This window comes from Artemia sp. Qi Xiang Cuo, chromosome 21 (genome assembly GCF_049724085.1).
Source record: "Artemia sp. Qi Xiang Cuo chromosome 21, ASM4972408v1, whole genome shotgun sequence".
NCBI classification, from domain to species: Eukaryota; Metazoa; Arthropoda; class Branchiopoda; order Anostraca; family Artemiidae; genus Artemia; species Artemia sp. Qi Xiang Cuo.
The window spans coordinates 31,950,939-31,972,946 of NC_142814.1; the positions used below are offsets into that span (position 1 = coordinate 31,950,939).

The window sequence follows — 22,008 nt, forward strand, 5'->3', positions numbered from 1 at the left end:
AGCTAGACCAGCTAATCTAGATTCAGCTAAATTCATAAGCCGAAGCATAGCCTTGCAGTTAACAGTTTTGATCATTATCTTAGAAGTTTCAAAATTCCAGACGGGATCCTTAGGCTGATGACAACAAATTTATACATAGATTAACCAAAAGCAGGCCATACCATGATTCACAAGTCTAAATATCGAACGAAACAAAACCAATAAATTTAACATTCGATAAAGGATAACATAGTGTTTAAAAAACACAGATAAGTTATTAATAAATAATAAAAACAAATGAATAACGAGATGTAAGTGTTGACAGGCTTAAGGGTTTTGAAATTCTTACATAGGTATAGTAATTGTACAGTTCCACAAAAGTACGACAGCCCAAATAATCGACAAAACGGGTACAATGTAGAAAAGAAATTGTAACGTTAAAACTCAAAATTTAAAAACTTAAATTCAGCGTTTTATTTGGAAGACCAAGCTTTCACTTACATGAACCCGAAGTGTCATTTACATTATCTGGAAAAAGAGCTTTTAACAGAAAAAAACACTGTTTGCGGATAAAAACTAGAAAGATTAAAGTTCGATACTGACACCCTCATTAGGAAACTGCTTATACAAAAAAAAAAAAAAAAAAAAAAAAAAAAAAAAAAAAAAGTAGTACATTTGAAGCACCAAAATGTAGAACAATTTTAAACTACTTTCCCGTAACGATTAAAAAACTAATTTTCTATAAAATATTCTAAATTCTCAGAAATGTTCCACATTTTCTGATAAATGCTGGTTTAAACATATCATGTTTCTACTGATTTAATTTCTACTGTCTTCTGCAAAATTTGAGACTTTGGGTTTTTAGTGCTCACATCAGAACGTATATAAAATTTTCCTGTCTGTAACTAGTTAGTACATGTGGTTAGTACGTTATCATCAGTTTCTTCAGTTCTCTAAAATTCCAAAATTAAATTTTCTAACTTGAATAGTTTACCGGCCTTTTCAAACCGCAAACAAACGCTGTAAGTTCATTAAGTTCTCTTTTACGTTAAAGTTCTGCAATCAAAATATTTTTAACCGTAAAAGCTTAGTTTTGATGGCAAGTTTAGTAAATCCGAATTTTCCATAATGCTAAAAACTAAAACTTATAAATGTAATTAAATAAAGTCGGAGAGTTTTAAGTGGGTGAGTGCGGTGAATTCTGCTCTGGCAATTCCACCTTTTTCCCCTTTTTCGGATGTTTGCAATATCCGTTCAATATAGCATACACATTATGTCTGTGAGCTAGAAGATTTACCCTTGGTTCTCGCTCAACAAACGCCTAAGACTTACAAAACTTCCATGTTTTGTAATTTACAACTTGTTGCGCGATCTGTTCCAGCATGTGTTGTTGAAGCACAAGTTTAGAGAAAAAATTATTAAAACAATTTCATTGGAATATTCCTTCTTCACAAAGTAGATTACGATACCTCACGTCAAGAATGAATAGTTCAGTTTTCTTCCATCAAATTTTTTTGGATCTATAAGTGTTTTGAATGCTATTGAGGTGAAGAATTTACTGTTCTCAGAAAAAAGTCCTCAAAAAAAGTTGAAAACATGGTCGCCAAATTGAAAAAGATTTGCATCCAAACAAACAAAATCATAGCGCAATGTAAATAGTTTCACGCGTTAAATGGCTTTGGTAACACAAAACATATTACTAGACTTCAAATACTAGTCAAATTACACCAGGAATGTCAAGAGAGAGAAGATTTTCCCGGACGGCAAGCACTATGATGAAACTATAAACATTTTGAGTCAAATTTATCTCACTACTACTAGCAACGCATCGCAACACAAAGCGCCTAAGGTAAATGAAGCACAAAGTCGTGTCCATTTCTTGTCTATATGAGCCATCCCTTCTCAAACGAGAAGACCTTTCGACAAACAAGTTTAAACCGCAGTCCCCAGAGATTCCCCGAACATGTGACATCGAAAGAATCTTTCAAGTTTTTTTTGGCAATTTTATGAAGTGACTAAAGCGATTATTGAATTCCAATTAACCCGTCATCTATTCAGTTTGAAATGAGAGTCATTACTGTGATTAACAGATATTGTAAACTAGGTAATGCAATGCAAAACTTGCTCTTTCCTTTCTGTTTCCACTTTCCTTTTACCTACTTTTCCTTTAACCACTCTTTCCTTTAACTTGCTCTTTCCTTTCTGTTTTTCTACTTTTTTTTAACCGCTACGGTAAATACGAGTACTTTATTGATGTTAAGGTACCAAGAACAGTGAAAATTTGTTTGAAAAATCAAGTGGAATCTTACACTAGTGGATCGACAATTTCAAAAGAAGAATAAAAATGAATATCGAAAATTTCAAACGAACAAAAGGTGCATGGAGATCATTCAAAATAGCGTAATTTATTGTCTACTAGCGTATGGTCGTTGGTCGTTCGTTAAATATGGCTTAATATGTGGCTAAAAATGGCTAAATATGGCTATTTTTCATTCAAAATAGCGTAATTTATGGGCTACTAGCATATGGTAGTTGGTTAAAGTTGGCTTAAATATGGTCGTTGATCGTTAATTAGTTACAGACAGGAAAATCTTATCTACGTTCTGATGTGAGCACTAAGAACCCCAAAGTCTCAAATTTTACAGAAGACAGTAGAAATTAAATCAGTCAAAACATGATATGTTTAAAACAGCCTTTATCAGAAAATGTGAAACATTTCTGAGAATTTAGAATATTTTATAGAAAAGTAGTTTTTGAATCGTTATGGAAAAGTAGTTTAAAATTGTTTTACATTTTGGTGCTTCAAATGTACTACTTTTTTTTTTCTTTTTTTTTTCATTCAAAATAGGTTAATTTATTGTCTACTAGCATAGGCCTAAGGTCGTTGGTGGTACGCCAGAACCTTATCAATTTTATGTAATAGGAAAATAAATAAATCCTGATTAAATATTGTAGCACTAGCAAAATAAATGAGCTGCCTACCTCCTTGTGTTTTTTCAACTCTTAAATTAAGTCTACCACGCAACATTTGTATTTGAGTTCTATCACTTTTTGTATTTTGAAACAACTCTTCCAAATCTGCAATTTTCATGCCACGTCCAACCAAAAGATGGTGCTCCAAAGCTTGTTCTGACTAAAAATATACGAGAAAATTAGTTATATATAAATAGTTATGTATTACAACTATTTCTGTCATATTTTTGAGGATATTTTACAATTAATTTTTTACTTCATTTTCTCTGCTTTCTCTCTTTCGATTCTTTTTATTTATTTTATTTGATTAATTTGCGGATATTTAAATGAAACTGTTCCATGTTTTGCAATTCTGATATAGAAAAGGGCAAATAACAAGCGTAACTTAAACATTTGTCGAATCTACAAACCACCCCCAGAGTGAAAAATACAAGTCAACACGATTCAGAAGGATATTCATCAATTGGTTGCAAAAAGGCTCTGCAAAACTCCCAGGTAAAATTAGTGCATTGGAGCATTACCATTAGTATTTTCTACGGCCTTTCAACAAGAATTACGACTTTATTCAAAAGCTCAATTTTATTTTCCGCTAATTGAATCGCCACACTTACGATATCTGAAAAAGGCTGTTTTTTATTCATATATTCGTTGCCAACATTGTCAGCTAAGATAGAAAGTCCATGACAAAGTGAAAATATTTCCATCTTTAGTTCTTGGTCGTGAAATCTATAAAACACGATTCATTTTTGTTCAACTAAGAATAATTCCTTACTCTAAGTTATATCCCCATCCCTCAGTAATAGGACTATTGTTCTTTGCTTCAGATGTATAAATTAATTTGCTATAAACAGGGGCGTAGCTTTAGCCTTTTTATATGGGGGATGGGGCAAGAGGGGTTAATATCCGGATAATCAGGGGGCATGGGCTATATAATATTTTTTTTTCTCCAAATTTGAAAACTCATATATTCACCACTGATTTGACCGATATTTCTCGGTGCATCAAAGCAAAATTCCACGTATACACCCACATTATTGCAATGTAAAAAAAATTGGTAAACATAATTTTTGCTTTGTTTATTTGGTTATAGAATTGGCATGATTATCGAGTGACTATCTCCTAATCCCCAAAAGATTATTAGATGAAATTATGGGAGTTAGATAACACTTTTTACTAATAGATAACACTTTTCTGTTTAATTCAATCCAAAATACTCCAGTTTCCTAAAAAGTAAAACTAACAAAAATTATTGCTTAAAAACAAAGTGTTATGAAGATACTGTGATCGCATTTTCGCCAAAGAACTACGTTTATCTATGCTGTAATCTAGGCAAAGGAAAAAACATAACTGACCGAAGAGTAATGAGGTGGATCAAAAACACATTAGTAACTTTTAAACTGAAACGCTTCCAGAACTTTTTTCTTTTGCCAGAAAGTTATTTAATGAGTAATTTAGTTCATCCTTTGACTGATGTTACAAAGTATCAACTCCAGACCTTTTTGATACTAGCACCTATGATGAGGTACTGCCTAATCATAAATGTCCTGTTTGCTGTACGGCCTATCAACCTTAACAGCTGATAACAATTAAACTGAAATGACTAGCAAAAAGTAGCACATCACCCAATGGTACAAATGGTACACTATCACAAATCTCCCACAGCAGAGAAAAGGAGAGTTTACACGTAAACAATGTTGTGACTAAAAAACTTTTCGCTCGTTTTCGGGATTTCTATTTTTACCGTTATTTTTTCAAAAAATTTAAATTTTTTTTTCACAATCACATTTCAAACAGGCAGAGTTGCATTTTCTCTCCAGACATTATATTAAATTTGTCACTAAGCATTAGCTAACTGTGCTTAAAAACGGGGGGAGGGGTATTTTTCTCTCCAGAAATATGGAATAATGTGATTGGCTGGCTAGCAAAAATATCGCTCAGAAGAAACCAATGGAATTGAGGCACAATTTGTAACACCTAAGTAGAGGAAGTAGAATTTTCTCTTTGGTGCCACGCTGTAAATACAGAATATAAATACAAAGAAAAAGATTCCTTAAATTCTTAAGATCTTGAATTAAAATGGGCTTCATGTTCTATTCACAGAGCCAACGAAATTCCAATTTGCTGTAAGCAGGGGCGTAACTTGCTACGGACCTCGGTTTGCCCCCCCCCCCCCCGACCTGAGTTTGCCCCCCAGGCTGAAATTTAGTTTCTTCAAAAATCTTTTCAAAACTAAGATAAGCCTGCATAATTCAAGCATCGACAGAAACGGATCAGTTTTCTATAGTATATATTAACCTTTATATTGCTATAAAGTATCTTTATAGTACTGTATAGTACTTTCATTGTGCCAAACGGCTCATTTTCAGTTATTACTTTCATTTACACTTGATTTGGCATAATTCGCTCCAACTGTATTCCCCCTCCCCCCGGATTTTGACGGAATTAAGCCACTGGCTGCAAGTCCTTTCTTATGTTACCGACTGCCCCATCCAATGACCTCTAGGTTTTCACTTGGCCTCAGCTGGCTTACCAAAACACACAATCCAGGGAAGAAGCTTTGACAACAATTATAAATTAATTAGAATTTACAAATTTGCAACTTACGAAATTGCAATTCACAAGATTTACAAATTTATAAAACACAAATTTACATTGAGAAGTGTGATAGCTATTCTGTAGAAGCTGAGAGCCATTGATCAAGCCAAGTGTATTTGAATCACTGTTTCTCTTAAAGAAATGAAAATCCCTAGAGTACACTATAGTTTAAGGTAGATTTTTGAATTAAAATCAAGTTGCCTTCAAGCCAAGGCTAATTGGAGATAAAACCAAGACAGATGGTCTGAGCGGGAGGCAAAGCTGGCATAGGCCTTTTTTAGGATTGTATAAAAATGATGCTATTTTCACTTATTGATAGATAGTCTATCAGCCATCCATCCATCCTAGGGCAGAACTAAGGTAGATGGTTATCCGGATTGCAGCGGTAGCTAGCAACCTAGTAAGAGACGATGACGTCCAATGTTAAGAAATATAAAAACCCATAACTCATAAAAAAAAAGAGTCAGATCAACACAAGAAGTACACCATTAGAACCGCCTTGTCCGAAACCCCTGTATGGGAAACTTTCTATCTCTTGGCTTGAACAGCAAGGGAAATATATTGGCTTGAAAATCAAGGAAAGTGGCAGCTGCTACAACATTCTGCCTAAACGGCATATTTTTTTTCTTTCATTGTTTTCCACAGAGAGCTTGGCACTGGAACATCGTAGAGAGTTATTCAATGGCTCATTTAAAGGAAATTAATTGGGCTAAAAATCTTTTGTAACTAAAATAGATTATTTCTAAAAGAGAATAAATTTTCCACTAAAAACTGCATTTTTGATGTCTTTTCATACTGCAGTCTTTTCAAAGATATTTGATTTTTGTACATAAATCATAATCGTATACCAGCGGTAATGTTTGAACCCACGCCTCCAAAGAGACTGGTAGAACTAAGAGATCACCGTGAATTTTGGGCTGACTCATGACGGAAAATGTTCGTCAGACTTAATGCATTTTTTTCGGTTGACAGATATAGTTGAATATTTATTATTGCAACATTACTTGTTTTGTGCATTTAAAGTCATTGTGGTATTTGCTGTACGAAGGTGGGTGACATTTTTTTTTCACTTAGTGCAGTAGTTTCAGCACTTAATATGAAACAAGGCAAGTGCGCTGCGTTCAGTGCCCGGTGCACTGAGTTAATGCATTCCATGAAATTTATTGCAATAAAAATATTCCACAATATACAAATAAACATAAATTTTGGTTATGTGTTGAGAGATGACAAGTGGTATATATTTTAGTGGTTAGGTGGTGAACAGCATCGTTAATTGTTCAAATTTTACATAGTTGTTTTTGTTTTATTTGGGAGAGCCCAATTTTGGTGATATTTTCTCCCTTTTTTGTGTATGTTTTGCCTCTACTACTAATTCATATTATGCATTTAGAACCGGTAGTATTTTTGTTTCTGGTGTTGCGGTACTATTCTTTCGTATTTATTTATTCATAAATAAATAACACAAAGCAACTAGTTCAGATTTCTAGGATATGACCTAGAATTCAACTCTTGAATTCACAAAAAGTATTTCGTTTCGGCTCTATAAGGGAATTAGTAATTTGAAAATGGTAAAAAGTTAACGTCCTTCGCTCTAACACTGAACACTGTGTTTCCTTAAAAACAAACTTTGCATTTTTCTAGAATAGAATGACAAATATCCAGTTTCAGATATGTTGAGGTATTGGCACTTTAGAAATGGCAAAAAAATTAATTTGGTTCACCTTATTACTGGGCAAAGAGAAAAACAGATTATGTTCTTTCAGTATCATTGGTTTACATATCCGACGAATTTTTGGAAGATATTCACATGACTACTTACTACTAGAGAGATAAATATACCCATCTTTTAAAACTTGTTTTAAACCCTGCTATGCGGAAATTTTAAAAACAAAAATTTTAAACAAAAAGTTAAATTCCAACTGATTGGTTGAAAATTTAAGACAGCAAAAAGGACGACAGCTTTTTGAGTCAGGATTCATCACAAGAAGTTCCTCTGTGTATCTGCTACTGAGCCTTCCACTTATTGCGTAATTAGAGCACACTTCGCTAATCATTTCTGCAGAAAAGAGGAGCCCAGCCTGCAGACCCTTACCTGATATACCTGCAGACCCTTACCCTTACCTGATATCCAAAACCCCCCATAAAGAGCTTCTTATGTGTTGAAGCGTAATTGCGCTGTATCTTTAGCCACGCGTCGTTGCTGGGCACAAAATATGTATACTTTCGGTTTGTATCACCCAATCGGAGGTTAAAGCCACTTTGACTCCCAAGAGTTGCACTATCACTGTAAAAAGAAAGAACAAATAAAAACTTATGCTCTCTTATTAATAGGCTATTTTGCGCATGGGAAGGGATGTTCAAAAAAGGTCAGAGGAGTCAACCCTTTTTAAATAGGGGTTAACAACGGAAAGTTCTTTTCAGCTAGCAGTTCGATCAAGTTTTTCCAAAGTAATGGAAATAAAAGGAAAGACAAAGATTTTTAAAGTAATAACTGCTAGTTAACTAAGGAAATATAAGTCACTCAGAGAGAAAATGGATAAAGCGTGTAAAATCAAAAACGGATAATATTCACAAAGGAGATACATGGCAGGATTGGAGTACCAATTACTTACTTACTTAAGTCTCATCTATCCTAATGGAATGTTTCGGGGTCACTCCTTTCGATATATCATAGACAAGTGCCCGATATGCTGCTCTGTCAGGTGCAATTGGATGATACGTTGCCAGTCAAAGTTGACAATCCACCCCTGGCAAGGTCTTCCCCGTGGTCGGCGTCTTTCAATAGTCCCATCGAGCGAGATCTTGGGTAGGAGAGCAGGATTCATTCTCTTGACATGCTCGGATCAGCGAAGCTGCTGTATTCTAATTTTGTTTAGGATCATGTCTGAAGTACAATTGTAGTCAACAAATACACCTTCTTTTTATTTGTTTTTTAGTGCGTTTAAGTATGGAGGACCGACAAAGACATTTTTGTAAAGACTTGGCAGAATTGATGCTCCAATCTTGACATGACAACTGCAGGGGTTGACTAGGATTCTTTGAATAAATTACACCGGCCCACATACTAATTAGGCATACGAAAGGACAACTAGGTACCCCTTCCACTGAATTTGGACGAGGTGCGGACCATGAAAAGGTACATCTATGAGCTTAGTTCTAACTTCCCACCAAGTCTGGTCGGTATCCAGCATACCCTTATGGTGGTTGTGCTCATGAAAATAGTTTCGACATTACCCATCGTCGTCCCCATCGAAATCAAATCGATCCAGTGCTTTGAAAGGGCATAACTAGGATACTAACTTTTACTTCTACCCATGTTTGACTGAAACTCAAAAATCCCTTTTGATAGGTACCCTAATGACTAGAATTTTGGCACACCTCACACTCACCCCGAAACAAGTTAGGTGGTCGCTGATCACAGTAAAAAAAAACAACATCAAAAATACTCTCGATATGTTTATTTGAGATTGGACAGCCCCCTCGGGTAGTGCGAATGCCATGAATCAATGGACTCCTTCCCCCTGCTAAGGCCATATCGTGTCTAGAACCAAAAAAGGAACATCAGAAATTACCAACAACTCATTTCGGTAAATGTTCTGATTACTTGAATTGAGAGACCCCTTCCCTCCAAGACGGTTCAATTGCACCCTGACACTTCAAAACCATTAGGACTCTAACTTATACTTCCCACCAAGTTTGGTAGGGAGTCGACGTCCCCTTCTGGTAGACGTGCTGATGATTAGAATTTAGTGACCTACCTTCCCTTGTCTCCCCTCCCCGCTCTCCGCAGATACACAAAAGGGAACAAAATCCCAAAATTCATAAAAAGCCCACTCAACCTCTCCTACAGCGAGTTTGGTTGAGATACACCAACCCGTTCTGAAAGACGTGTATGCAACAAAAGATTGAAGTCACACTTCCTCCTCCTTTGGTTGGGAACCACAGAAATTATAAAAAAATTAATTTCGGTAAACGTCCTGATTAAATGAACTGTTGGACCTTTCCTTCCACGATGGTTGAGTTGCTCCCCGGCACCTCAAAAACAACTAGACTTTAATTGTTACTTCCCACCAAGTTTGGTGGGAGTCGACGTCCCCTTCTGGCAGACGTGCTGATGAATAGAATTTAGTGAACCCGTTGTGAAAGATGTGTATGCAACAAGAGATTGCAGTCAACCTTCTCCCCCTCCCTGGTTTCAAATCAGGTTACTCCCTGGTTACAAAGTTTCGTTAGGACTTGACAACCCTTTTGATAAATATTCAGACGAAAAAAATTGAAGACCCTCCCCCAAGCGACACAGATTGGATACGAACTTCTAAGAGATAGATCTAGAACACTTACTCTTACTTCCAACCAAGCTTCGTTAAAACACCACAAACCGCTTTGGCTTTGGTGGATATTGTCAAAATAATTTAGAGTCTCCCCCCCACTAAGAAGCCGAAACTGGCTTCTTAGAAGTTTGTATGGTATGACTTTGCATAATCCCCCAAAGGCATTAATTGAACATTTACTCTTTTCCTACAAAGTTTCGTTAGGACTTGACAACCCTTTTTATAAATATTCAGACGACAAAAATTGAAGACCCTCCCCCAAGCGACACAGATTGGATACGAACTTCTAAGATATAGAACTAGAACACTTACTCTTACTTCCAACCATGCTTCGTTAAAACCCCACAAACCGCTTGGTGGATATTGTCAAAATAATTTAGCCCCCCCCCCCCCCTAAGAAGCCGAAACTGGTAGATGACCTCAAAAGAAAAAACTAGAATCCCCACTCTTACTATCAACTGATTTAGTTAAGATCTTATAATTGCCTATCGATGTCGTAATGATACAAATTTAGGGGTTACTCTCCTTTCTCTTCCCAAAAAAAATTGGAGCGGGTCCTAGTCCACATAAAGCAAAGCTAGGAAACAATCTCTTACTCGCCACAGTCAAGTGTCCTTACCCCTATTCTATCAACTCTGATGTAATCGTGTTTGATTAATACTCGTTGCAGTGCCCAAAACACCCGTTTATATTGTTTTATTAATATTACTTAATCAAAGCATGAAAAGTTTCAAAAAATGTTGTATTATTCCACTATCATCGGAAGTAAAAAGCATGGGTCACTTATATAAGCTCCTCCTACTCTTTGATCAGAAGTGCATAGTCTGATAAAATTTGGAAGTAACTGAACGTTTGGAGGTGGTAAAAAAATGGCTTACAAATTTAACAAACTTATGTGATAAACAAACAAGGTCAGTGAGTTGAAGAAAACGAGCAAGAAACAAACAAGGTCAGTGAGTTAAAATAATAAAAACTCATACAGAAGTGAATACTTTTTAATTTTTACTGGTTTGAAAATAATGTCGCCACATTCAACCCCATTCTGAAGTTTTGTCTACTCCACTGGATTACTTAAGAGGATTTTGTAGTACCTCTAAGCACATAACAGCTTACAACGAGTAAAAAAACAACAACAAAAGGTAAGGAATACAGTACTTGGCATTTACAGTCCCTACCAGCGGTGCTGATCTCCGTTTCACGGCCCTTCAGGGGGGTTGGGGGCCATCAATCCTGTGCTTTCGCAAATCCTTCCTGTTTACCTTCCCATTAAGAACTTTAAGTTCATTAAGAACTGGGTCGACTCTGACTGAGCTGACAGAGTCACGCCACTGGCTCCCGTTCCAAACCAAATAACCAGCGACATCTGAGTGATTATATTAAAGCACATTTGATATTTAATCCAAATCTATTTTAATGTTCACCTCTTATTTTCAAATTAGCTTCTACTTATAGTCTGATCTACGTACCTCATCATAGGGTCTGATAAAATTTTATCCAGCATTGAAGCTGAAGGAATTCCAAGAATTTTATCAACAATGTGAACTAGCCCATTCAGAGCAGCTATATCCCCTTGGACTATTGTGGCATTGACACCACCACCTTCAACTGTTAGAATACGGTTGCTTAGCTGCCCAATTGCATTAAAATATAGCTTCCTATGACGATCAGCTGTATCCACCTGCAAAATAAAACATACTTTTCATTAATTATACAGTTTCTGTGTGCTGCATAAATCGGTTGAGAAAATTCAAAAGGCGTTGCAAGGTATTCTTTGGAGGCCTAAACTTACTGCATCCCGATAAATTATTCAAAACCAGCCAAAAAATCTAATCCGCTTCTGGGTTCTTTTTTTTTCTTTTTTGTATTTTCTTTCCAAAATGTGGTACATCATATTGTTTCACTGACAGATTAATTAAGAAAGGATTTTTTGTCGTATCTTGAATTCGAAAACCTTCCTTGCACAACAAACTGGTATCAATAGCCACCAGAAAGCTTCGTTGTTCTACAAACTATATTAAACAACAGCCAAAATGTCATTTGCTCTGTCATTTCGTACTCTCTTTCTAGTAGCCTGTGAGAAAAAAAACATATGATTTTGCTTCTCGGGGTCAAAATGTTTTCTCCTTAAGAAAAAGATAAAAACAATCATACTTCAAAGACATCAGATATCTTTCAAAACGAAAAAAAACACACATATATCTTTCAAAGCACACTTAATAGTCTGCTTTTCCATACACACTAGGAAGGGAAATGGCACACGGGAGCCGAAAATTCCTACCCATTTTCCAGAAATAATTTTTTTAATCTAAATTAATCCTACCCCTATTCTGCAGAATAAGCAAAAATAAGTAATTTTTTCTTAAAATAAACAAGTATTGGGTAATTTTGAAGATGATCCCAAAATCAAGACTGAGGCAAGGGACTTTAGAGCTATTCTTCTTTCATTGTTCAAACATTCCCCCCCCTCCTCACGAAACATTTCTATTTAGACTACAAAGGTATTTTCGATAGATTGTATTATCCAGTTAATACCAAAAAGACGGATAAAGTCACTGGCGGTTTTAGGCCTGGGGGGGGGGGCAGCTACCCATCCCTCCTAGTTTTTCTGACACCTGACATTAAGTTCCTTCTTTTCACAATTTTACACCCCTACGGTATACCCCCCCCCCCTATTATGAGGCTTAAAACCACTACTGGATAAAGCCAGCGATTGGTTAGGATATAGAAGCTTACACTCGGAGGAGGCGTAATTCGACAAAAACATCAATTATCAACAAATTACAGCGAAATCACAAAAACTCGCAGATGGTCAGAATTTGGAATTTTAAGGTTGGATAGGGGCCGGATGGAATATTAAATCTTTCCACAGATAGATAACTGGATTAAAAAGTTTTATTATTACAGCAGGCTAAAGCTTGATTATTTAAATAAGCTAATGTAAATGGGATTGTAACGGCTGCAAATTTTTCAAAGTATAATAATTCATTTAAGAATACTAAAAAAAAAGACAAAAACACTTTTAATTATGATAAGCTAATACTGTAACCTAGTAAAGAATTATATTTAAAACATAAAGTGAATAGGGTGTTTATATAATTATACAGGCGGGAGTCCAGTTTCTTTTTAAATCTCTTATTGGTTGATAGGGTAGTGTTTATTTTATGGGCTTGAGGTGAGGGGAACGAAAAAGAAGTGAAGAAGAAAACAAATTGTGTGTTTCTGAAGGAATAATTATATTAAGTTATCATTATAGTGGTGTTAGCTCAGTGAATTTACAAAATGGGTTTTCTAACAAGCTTTTGCATCGGCAAGAGTTTTTTTTTATCTTTTTTTATTCCTTATTCTATTCTTTTATTTATTTTTTTCATCTTTTTTTATTGGAATTTTTTCTTATTTTTTCTATCCTTATGAATAAAGAATATATTTATGATAAAGTATGTGTTATGTATAAGAGTATACTTGACGTTCATATGATTATCAAGTTGTGACAAAAGCAATGAAACGCTTTCTAATGCAATTTTTGTACTATTAATGGTGGATTATGTCTTAATTTCAGGCAATTAAGCATACATTAAAGCAGATATTTTACCTCAACAACGGTCCTTAGCTCAATGTCATCACTTGAAACTCGTCTTCTTACTAAATGCAGTTGTAAGACTTCTCTTAGCTTTTCAGAATTTGCCAACAACCGAGAAAGGATATCTTGATCTGCATTTATGAAAGCATCGTTGGAAGGGGCAAATAAGGTTAGTTCACCAGCCCTTGTTATTTCTTCCATAAAATCAGGAGCATAGTCCTTAACAACCTTGTAAAATTCTTGTAGTCTTCCATTTCTTTCCTCCTAAAATTAGAAATTGGTAAAATAAAAGTTAAACTTCAAATCCTTTGATGTCATGGAAGTTGGGGAAACACAAGAAAAAAAAAGATAATTTAAGGCTATCTTCAAAGCAAGCATACCGAGAGAAAATGCAGCACAACTTATATTTTTCTTAAATAGAATAAATCTTTGGGAACACAAATCCTATCCAAGGGATAGACAACGATCTCCCCTATTTTGCATTTATTTTTAAGGTTTATGTAGCTTCTGTCTTTGAGTGAAATCCCTGAGATATGATCTCCTCGACATGATAGAGTATTACTTTTTATCTCATTCTTTTTTGTGCGAAATATCTGTTAATACATGCATTAGAAAATGAATTATAGACATACAATAGAAAATGAACTAATGAGAATTTCCACGGTTGTGAGTAAGATGTATTATTTGTAATTAATTTCCATATAGCTTAATCACTTCAAGCTGCGCATAACTTCTGTGTAATCACATAATTTGTTTCACAGTTGTGAGTTAGATACACCGTATTGGCACTTCTACCATTTCGATTGGTGAAGGTTAGAAGACTAAAAATGCATCATCCTCCATTTTCCTCGATAAAGACTACACCATATCTTGCTGTATCTATTGTTTTATTAGCTGGTGAAGTCATAAAAGCCCAAAACGTCAACTTTTCCATTTCGATTGAAAACCAGTTTCATTTGGTTCCGGTATAGCCTAGACACTTCTAGCTACTTTTAACTTAAGTTGTACATATTGTGCTCTGATTTTTCTGTGTTCTGATGTGTTCTGTGTTCTGATATTAGCTGGTGAAGTCATAAAAACCCAAAACGTCAACTTTTCGATTTAAAACCAATCAGTTTCATTTGGTTCCGGTATAGCCTCGACCTTTCTAGCTACTTTTAACTTGTGTTGTACATATTGTGTTCTGATTTTTCTGTGTTCTGTGTTCTGATATTAGCTAGTGAAGTCATAAAAGTCCAAAACAGTAGAACCCTATCAGGAGGTCCGGTACGAACACATGTGCTGCCATCTACAATTTAGTTTAATGCTGACGGGACATAATTTATTCAAGGATTATCGATCGAGTCTAATGGGGGTCAAGGTCAATCGATCTGTTGTTGTTGTTTGGCCATGTGTAATGGCATGAGGGGTGATTTACATAATCGACGGGGGGATTATTTATTCACGTCTGGGTGGAATTATGAAACAATATGGTCATAGAGTCCCTAGGGAGAAAGATTACGTAATCGCTCAATGACCTCTTTTTCCAAGGTCGATTTATTTGATGTTTTTCTCGGATGTCAACATCAAATTATGGATGTTTTATGGTTTTTGTCAGTGAGAATTTGAAAAACAGGAACTTTGTCACATTTATGGATGTCAACAGCAATTCATGTCTGTTATATGGTTTTCTCAGTGAGAATAAAAAAACAGGAATTTTCTCACTTGGATTTACATAATCGCTAGGGGAAATTATTGATTCACGAAGGGGGAATTAAGAAACAAACATGGCTCCATTGTTGTTTGGTTAGCTTAACCTGAGAAATTGATTTACATAATCGCTAGGGGAAATTATTGATTCACGAAGGGGAGAATTAAGAAACATTAAGGCTTCTTTAATCTTAGGTCTGAGGGATAAACGTTCTTTAGGTCAGAGAGAAAAATTAATATTCTATTTTTAAATAGGGCTTCATTGATCTTTAGTGTCAGGAATTATAATTGACTAAGGTGAGAATTAAGAAACATTAAGGCTTCTTTAATCTTAGGTCTGAGGGATAAACGTTCTTTAGGTCAGAGAGAAAAATTAATATTCTATTTTTAAATAGGGCTTCATTGATCTTTAGCGTCAGGAATTATAATTGACATCACTTGTTATCTTGGAATTATGCGGGAGTCTAAAGAGATAGAAATTCTATTTTTAAATACGGCTTCACGGAGCTTTAAGTCGGAGAGATAAATTGATATTCTAACGAAACCATAATAGTTTAGCTAGGAAAATTTATGAGATGAAGAGATTAACGTAGGAAAGGGTTTCCTAGAAATTTGAAATGCGTTAGCGCAGAGATGCCAAACAAAAGGAACACGCTGAAATTACGTTTAGGGATTATTTGGGCGAAACGGTTTTAGATATTTTATGGGATTATTTCGGCGAAACAGTTAGAGACATTTGAAAGAAGATTTTAGGAAAGGTTTTAGAAGAGAATTTGAGGGTGAAACTCTGTGGTCGTTATAATACACAAGTTCCATTTGAACAGTGTTGTGAGGTCCTCTACCCCAACCCCAAAGGGTTCCGATCCCCCACCCCAACCCCGAAGGAAGCCCCCGGTACTCAAAGGTCCCCCAAGCTCCCATAGAGCCCCAGCCCCCCAAACGCCCTCCTCAGACCCTCAAAGGCCCTCCTCTGGTCCTCAAAGGGCCCCCGGACCCCCAAAGGGCACCCCGGACCCCAAAGGCCCTCCCCCGGTCCTCAAAGGTCCCCCCGGGCGCCCAAAGAGCCACCGGCGCCCCCAAAGGCCCACCCCGACCTCCAAAGGGCACCCCCGGGCCCCCCAAAGGCCCATCGAGCTCCCAAAGGACCAACGGGGTCCCAAAGGCCCTACACCGGTCCCCAAATGTCCTCCAGGCCCCCAACTGTCCCCCCGGACCCCCAAAGGCCCTCCCCCGGCCCCCAAAGGGCCAACCGGCTCCCAAAGGTCCAATCGGTCCTCAAGTGTCCCCCAGACCCCCAAAGGCCCTCCACCGGCCCCCCAAGGCCCTCCCCCGGCCCCCCAAGGGCCAACCGGCTCCCAAAGGACCAATCGGTCCTCAAGTGTCCCCCAGACCCCCAAAGGGCCCCCCGACCCCAAAGGCCCCCCCCCCGGGCCGCAAAGGTCCCCCGGGCCCGCGAAGCGCCGCGGGCCAGGAATGCGCCACAGGGGGGTGCGCCGCAGGGGGATGCGCCGCGGGGCGGGGGAAGCGCCGCAGGGATGCGCCGCAGGAAAGCGCCGCAGGGAAGCGCCGCAGGAATGCGCTACAGAGATGTGCCGCAGGGATGCGCCGCTTTTTGTTAGAGTTCTAGTTTAATTTAATTTTAGTTAAGAGTTTGATGTTTTACCTTTGAGTTTCAGTTAGAGTTCTTGTTTAGTTTTAGTTAATAGTTTAGAGTTTTTAGATTAGAGTTTTTGTTTAATTTCTATTTTAGTTTAGTTTTATTTAATAGTTTAGAGTTTTAGCTTAGAGTCTTAGCTTAGAGTTTTTGTTAGAGTTCTAGTTTAGTTTAATTTTAGTTAAGAGTTTGATGTTTTACCTTTGAGTTTCAGTTAGAGTTCTAGTTTAGTTTAGTTTTAGTTAAGAATTTAGAGTTTTTAGCTTAGAGTCTTAGCTTAGAGTTTTTGTTGAAGTTCTAGTTTAGTTTAGTTTTAGTTAATAGTTTAAAGTTTTAGCTTAGAGTCGTAGCTTAGAGTTTTTGTTAGAGTTATAGTTTATTTTAATTTTATTTTAGAGTTTAGAGTTTTAGATTAGTCTTAGCTTAGAGTTTTTTGTTAGAGTTCTAGTTTAGTTTAATTTTAGTTGAGAGTTTGACTTTTTTACCTTTGAGTTTCAGTTAGAGTTTTAGTTTAGTTTTAGTTAAGAGTTTGGTGTTTTAACTTAGATTCTTAGATTAGATTTTTAATTTGAGTTCTAGTTTAGTTTATTTTTAGTTAAGATTTTATTATTTTAGATTATTTTTTTTTTTGTTAGAGTTCTAGTTTAGTTCAATTTTAGCTTAGAGTTTGATTTTTTTACCTTTGAGTTTCAGTTAGAGTTCTAGTTTAGTTTTAGTTAAGATTTTAGAGTTTTTAGCTTAGAGTTTTTAATGAAGTTCTAGTTTAGTTTAGTTTTAGTTAATAGTTTAGAGTTTTATCTTAGAGTCCTAGCTTAGAGTTTTTGTTAGAGTTCTAGTTTAGTTTAATTTTTTTTAATAGTTTGATGTTTTAACTATTATTTTAAGTTATAGTTATAGTTTATTTTATTTATATTTAATAATTTATATTTTTTATATTATATTATTATATTATATTTTTTGTTTGTGTGTGTGTGTAAGTTTTTGTGTGTGTGTAAGTTTTTATGTGTGTTTAATTTTTAGTGTGTGTTTGTTAGTTTTTATGTGTGTGTAAGTTTTTTTGTGTGTTTAATTGTGTGTGTAATAAGTTTTTGTGTGTGAGTAAGTTTTTGTGTGTGTTTAAGTTTTTGTGTGTGTAAGTTTTTGTGTGTGTAAGTTTTTTTGTGAGTGTGTAAGTTTTTGCGTGTATATGTAATTTTTTTGTATTTTTGTAATGTTTATGTGTGTATTTAAGTTTTTGTTTGTATGTAGTGTGTGTTTCAGTTTTTGTGTGTGTAAGTTTTTGTGTGTGTGTAAGTTTTTTTGTGCTTGTGTAAGTTTTTGTGTGTGTGTAACATTTTTGTGTATATGTAAGTTTTTTGTGTGTGTAAGGTTTTTGTGTGTATGTAATTTTTTGTTTGTATGTAAGTTTTTTGTGTGTGTAAGTTTTTGTGTTTAAGTTTTTGTATGTGTGTAAGTTTTTTTTTTGTGTGTGTGTAAGTTTTTGTGTTTAAGTTTTTGTGTGTGTGTAAGTTTTTTTTTTGTGTGTCTTTAAGTTTTTGTGTGTGTTTAATTTTTTGTGTGTGTGTAAGTTTTTGTGTGTGTGTGTAATATTTTGTTTGTGTGTTAGTTTTTTTGTGTGTGTAAGTTTTTGTGTTTGTGTAAGTTTTTATGTGTGTTTTATTTTTCGTGTGTGTGTGTAATTTTTTTTATTTGTTTAATTTTTTGTGTGTGTGTATTTTTTTTGTTTTCTTTTATTTTTGTTTTTTTGTTTATTTTTGTTGTGTTTGTTTTGCTTTTTTTTTTTTTTGTTTTTTTGTGTGTGTGTAATTTTATGTGTGTGTGTGTATGTTTTTGTGTGTGTGTAATTTTTTTGTGTGTATGGAAGTTTTTGTGTGTATTTAGTGTGTGTTTAAGTTTTTGTGTGTGTCAGTTTTTGTGTGTCTGTAAGTTTTTTGTGCATGTGTAAGTTTTTGTGTGTGTGTAAGTTTTTTGTGCATTTGTTATTTTTTTGTGTTTGTAAGGTTTTTGTGTGTATTTTATTTTGTTTGTGTTTGTTTGTTTTTGTGTGTGTGTATGTTTTTGTTTGTGTTTTATTTTTTTTTTGTGTGTTAGTTTTTTTTTGTGTGTGTGTAATTTTTTTTGTGTGTGTAATTTTATGTGTGTATAAGTTTTTGTGTGTGTGTGTTAGTTTTTGTGTGTGGGTAAGTTTTTGAGTGTGTGTAATTTTTTGTGTGTGTGTAAGTTTTTGTGTGTGTAAGATTTTGTGTGTGTGTAAGTTTTTTTTGTGTGTGTAATCTTTTGTGTGTTTGTAATTTTTTGTGTGCGTAAGATTTTTTTGTATGTGTGTAAGTTTTTGTGTTTGTGTAAATTTTTGTGTGTGTGTAATTTTTTGTGTGTGTGTTAGTTTTTTTTGTGTGTGTTAGTGTGTGTTTGTTTGTTAGTGTTTGTGTGTGTGTTATATTTTGTGTGTGTGTATGTTTTTGTGTGTGTGTGTATGTTTTTGTGTGTGTTTAAGTTTTTGTGTGTGTGTAAGTTTGTGTGTGCGTATAAGTTTTTGTGTGTGTGTGTGTTTTTTTGTGTGTGTAAGTTTTTTTTGTGTGTGTAATTTTTGTGTGTGTGCTTTGTGTGTGTGTGAGTTTTTGTGTGTGTACCCATATCAATTCTATTTTCCTAAAATAATATAAAAATTTCCACTTCAATTCAGATTTTTCTCAAACAGATGAAAGAATTTAAAATACTGTTCTAAATTTTTCATAGAAGATATAAAAGTTCAAGTTCTCTTCTGAATTTTACCAAAGAACATAATTCAATTCTAATTTCTCCAGAGAAAATAAAAAGCTTCCACTTCAGTTTTAAGTTCACCAAGACATGAAAAATTTAAAGTTCACTTCTAAATTTTTCCGTAGAATATAGGAAAAGTTATACTATGATTGTGATTATTTTCCAGGAAGATAAAAAGTTTCACTTTAATTCTAAATTTTCTTAAATTCAATTTCGACCTTTCTCAAAGAGATGAAAAAATTTAAACTTCTGTTCCAAATATTTTCCCGGAAGAAGAAAAGTTCAACTTCGATTCTGAATTTTCTCAATGAAAATGAAATAAGTTATTGATCAATTCTATTTTCCCAAAATAACATAAAAAGTTTCCACTTCAGTTCAGATTTTTCTCAAAGAGATGAAAAAATTTAAAATACTGTTCCAAATTTTTCTTAGAAGATAGAAAAGTTCAAGTTTTCTTCTGAATTTTACCAAAGAACACAATTCAATTCTAATTTCTCCAGAGAAAATAAAAAGCTTCCACAGATTATTTTCCATGAAGATAAAAAGTTTCACTTTAATTATAAATTTTCTGAAATTCAATTTCGTCCCTTCTCAAAGAGATAAAAAAATTTAAAGTTCTGTTCCAAATATTTTCTCAGAAGAAGAAAAGTTCAACTTCAATTCTGAATTTTCTCAATGAAAATGAAATAAGTTATTGATCAATTCTATTTTCATAAAATAATATAAAATTTTACACTTCAATTCAGATTTTTCTAAAAGAGATGAAAAAATTTTAAATACTGTTCCAAATTTTTCTTACAAGATAGAAAAGTTCAAGTTCTCATCTGAATTTTACCAAAGAACATAATTCAATTCTAATTTCTACAGATAAAATAAAAAGCATCCACTTCAGTTTTAAGTTGACCAAGACATAAAAAATTCAAATTTCAGTTCTAAATTTTTCCGTAGAAGATAGGAAAAGTTATACTATGATTGTGATTATTTTCCGTGAAGATGAAAAGTTTCACTTTAATTCTAAATTTTCTTAAATTCAGTTCCGACTTTTCACATAGAGATGAAAAAATTTAAAGTTCTGTTCCAAATTTTTCATTGAAGATAGGAAAAGTTATACTTTGATCGTGAATATTCAAGTTCTCTTTTGAATTTTACCAAAGAACATAATTCAATTCTAATTTCTCCAGAGAAAATAAAAAGCTTCCACTTCAGTTTTAAGTTCACCAAGACATAAAAATTTTAAAGTTCAGTTCTAAATTTTTCCGTAGAAGATATGAAAAGTTATACTATGATTGTGATTATTTTCTATGAAGATGAAAGGTTTCACTTTAATTCTAAATTTTCTTAAATTCAATTCCGACTTTTCTCAATGAGGTGAAAAAATTTAAAGTTCTGTTCCAGATATTTTCCCGGAAGAAGAAAAGTTCAACTTCGATTCTGAATTTTCTCAATGAAAATGAAATAAGTTATTGATCAATTCTATTTTCCCAAAATAATATAAAGTTTCCACTTCAGTTCAGATTTTTCTCAAAAAGATGAACAAATTTTAAATACTGATCCAAATTTTTCATAGAAGATAGAAAAGTTCAAATTCTCTTCTGAATTTTACCAAAGAACACAATTCAATTCTAATTTCTCCAGAGAAAATAAAAAGCTTCCACAGATTATTTTCCATGAAGATAATAAAAAATTTCCATAGAAGATAGGAAAAGTTATACTATGATTATGATTATTTTCTATGAAGATAAAAAGTTTCACTTCAATTTTAAATTTTCTCAAAGAAGTGAAGAAAAGTTCAACCTCGATTCTGAATTTTCGCAATGAAAATGAAATAATTTATTGATCAATTCTATTTCCCCAAAATAATATGAAAATTTTCCACTTCAGTTCAGATTTTTCTCAAACAGATGAAAAAATTTTAAATACAGTTCCAAATTTTTTCATAGAAGATTGAAAATTTCAAGTTCTCTTCTGAATTTTACCAAGGAACATAATTCAATTCTATTTTCTCCAGAGAAAATAAAAAGCTTACACATCAGTTTTAAGTTTACCAAGACACAAAAAATTTAAAGTTCAGTTCTAAGTTTTTCCATAAAAGATAAGAAAAGTCATACAATGATTTTGATTATTTTAATGAAGATAAAAAGTTTCACTTTAATTATAAATTTTATTAAATTCAATTACTACATTTCTCAAAGAGATGAAAAAATTTAAAGTTCTGTTCCAAATATTTTTCCGGAAGAAGAAAAGTTCAATTTCGATTCTGAATTTTCTCAATGAAAATGAAATAAGTTATTGATCAATTCTATTTTCCTAAAATAATATAAAATTTTCCACTTCAATTCAGATTTTTCTCAAAGAGATGAATAATACAGTTCCAAATTTTTTCATAGAAGATAGAAAAGTTCAAGTTCTCTTCTGAATTTTACCAAAGAACATAATTCAATTCTAATTTC

At 34.2% G+C, this 22,008-nt stretch overlaps 1 protein-coding gene across 1 annotated transcript in view; it reads right to left on the bottom strand.

Annotated features, from left to right (window-relative positions):
* Window positions 1-22,008, bottom strand: part of Fas1 (fasciclin 1 Fas1 domain-containing) — a 168,031-nt gene that overhangs the window by 6,338 nt on the left and 139,685 nt on the right. The window contains exons 8-11 of the mRNA XM_089107228.1: window positions 13,468-13,719; window positions 11,345-11,556; window positions 7,669-7,831; window positions 2,962-3,112 (exon numbers count right to left, since the gene is read on the bottom strand). Coding sequence (XP_088963354.1) covers window positions 2,962-3,112; window positions 7,669-7,831; window positions 11,345-11,556; window positions 13,468-13,719 — 778 coding nt within the window. The remainder of the gene's footprint in view (window positions 1-2,961; window positions 3,113-7,668; window positions 7,832-11,344; window positions 11,557-13,467; window positions 13,720-22,008) is intronic.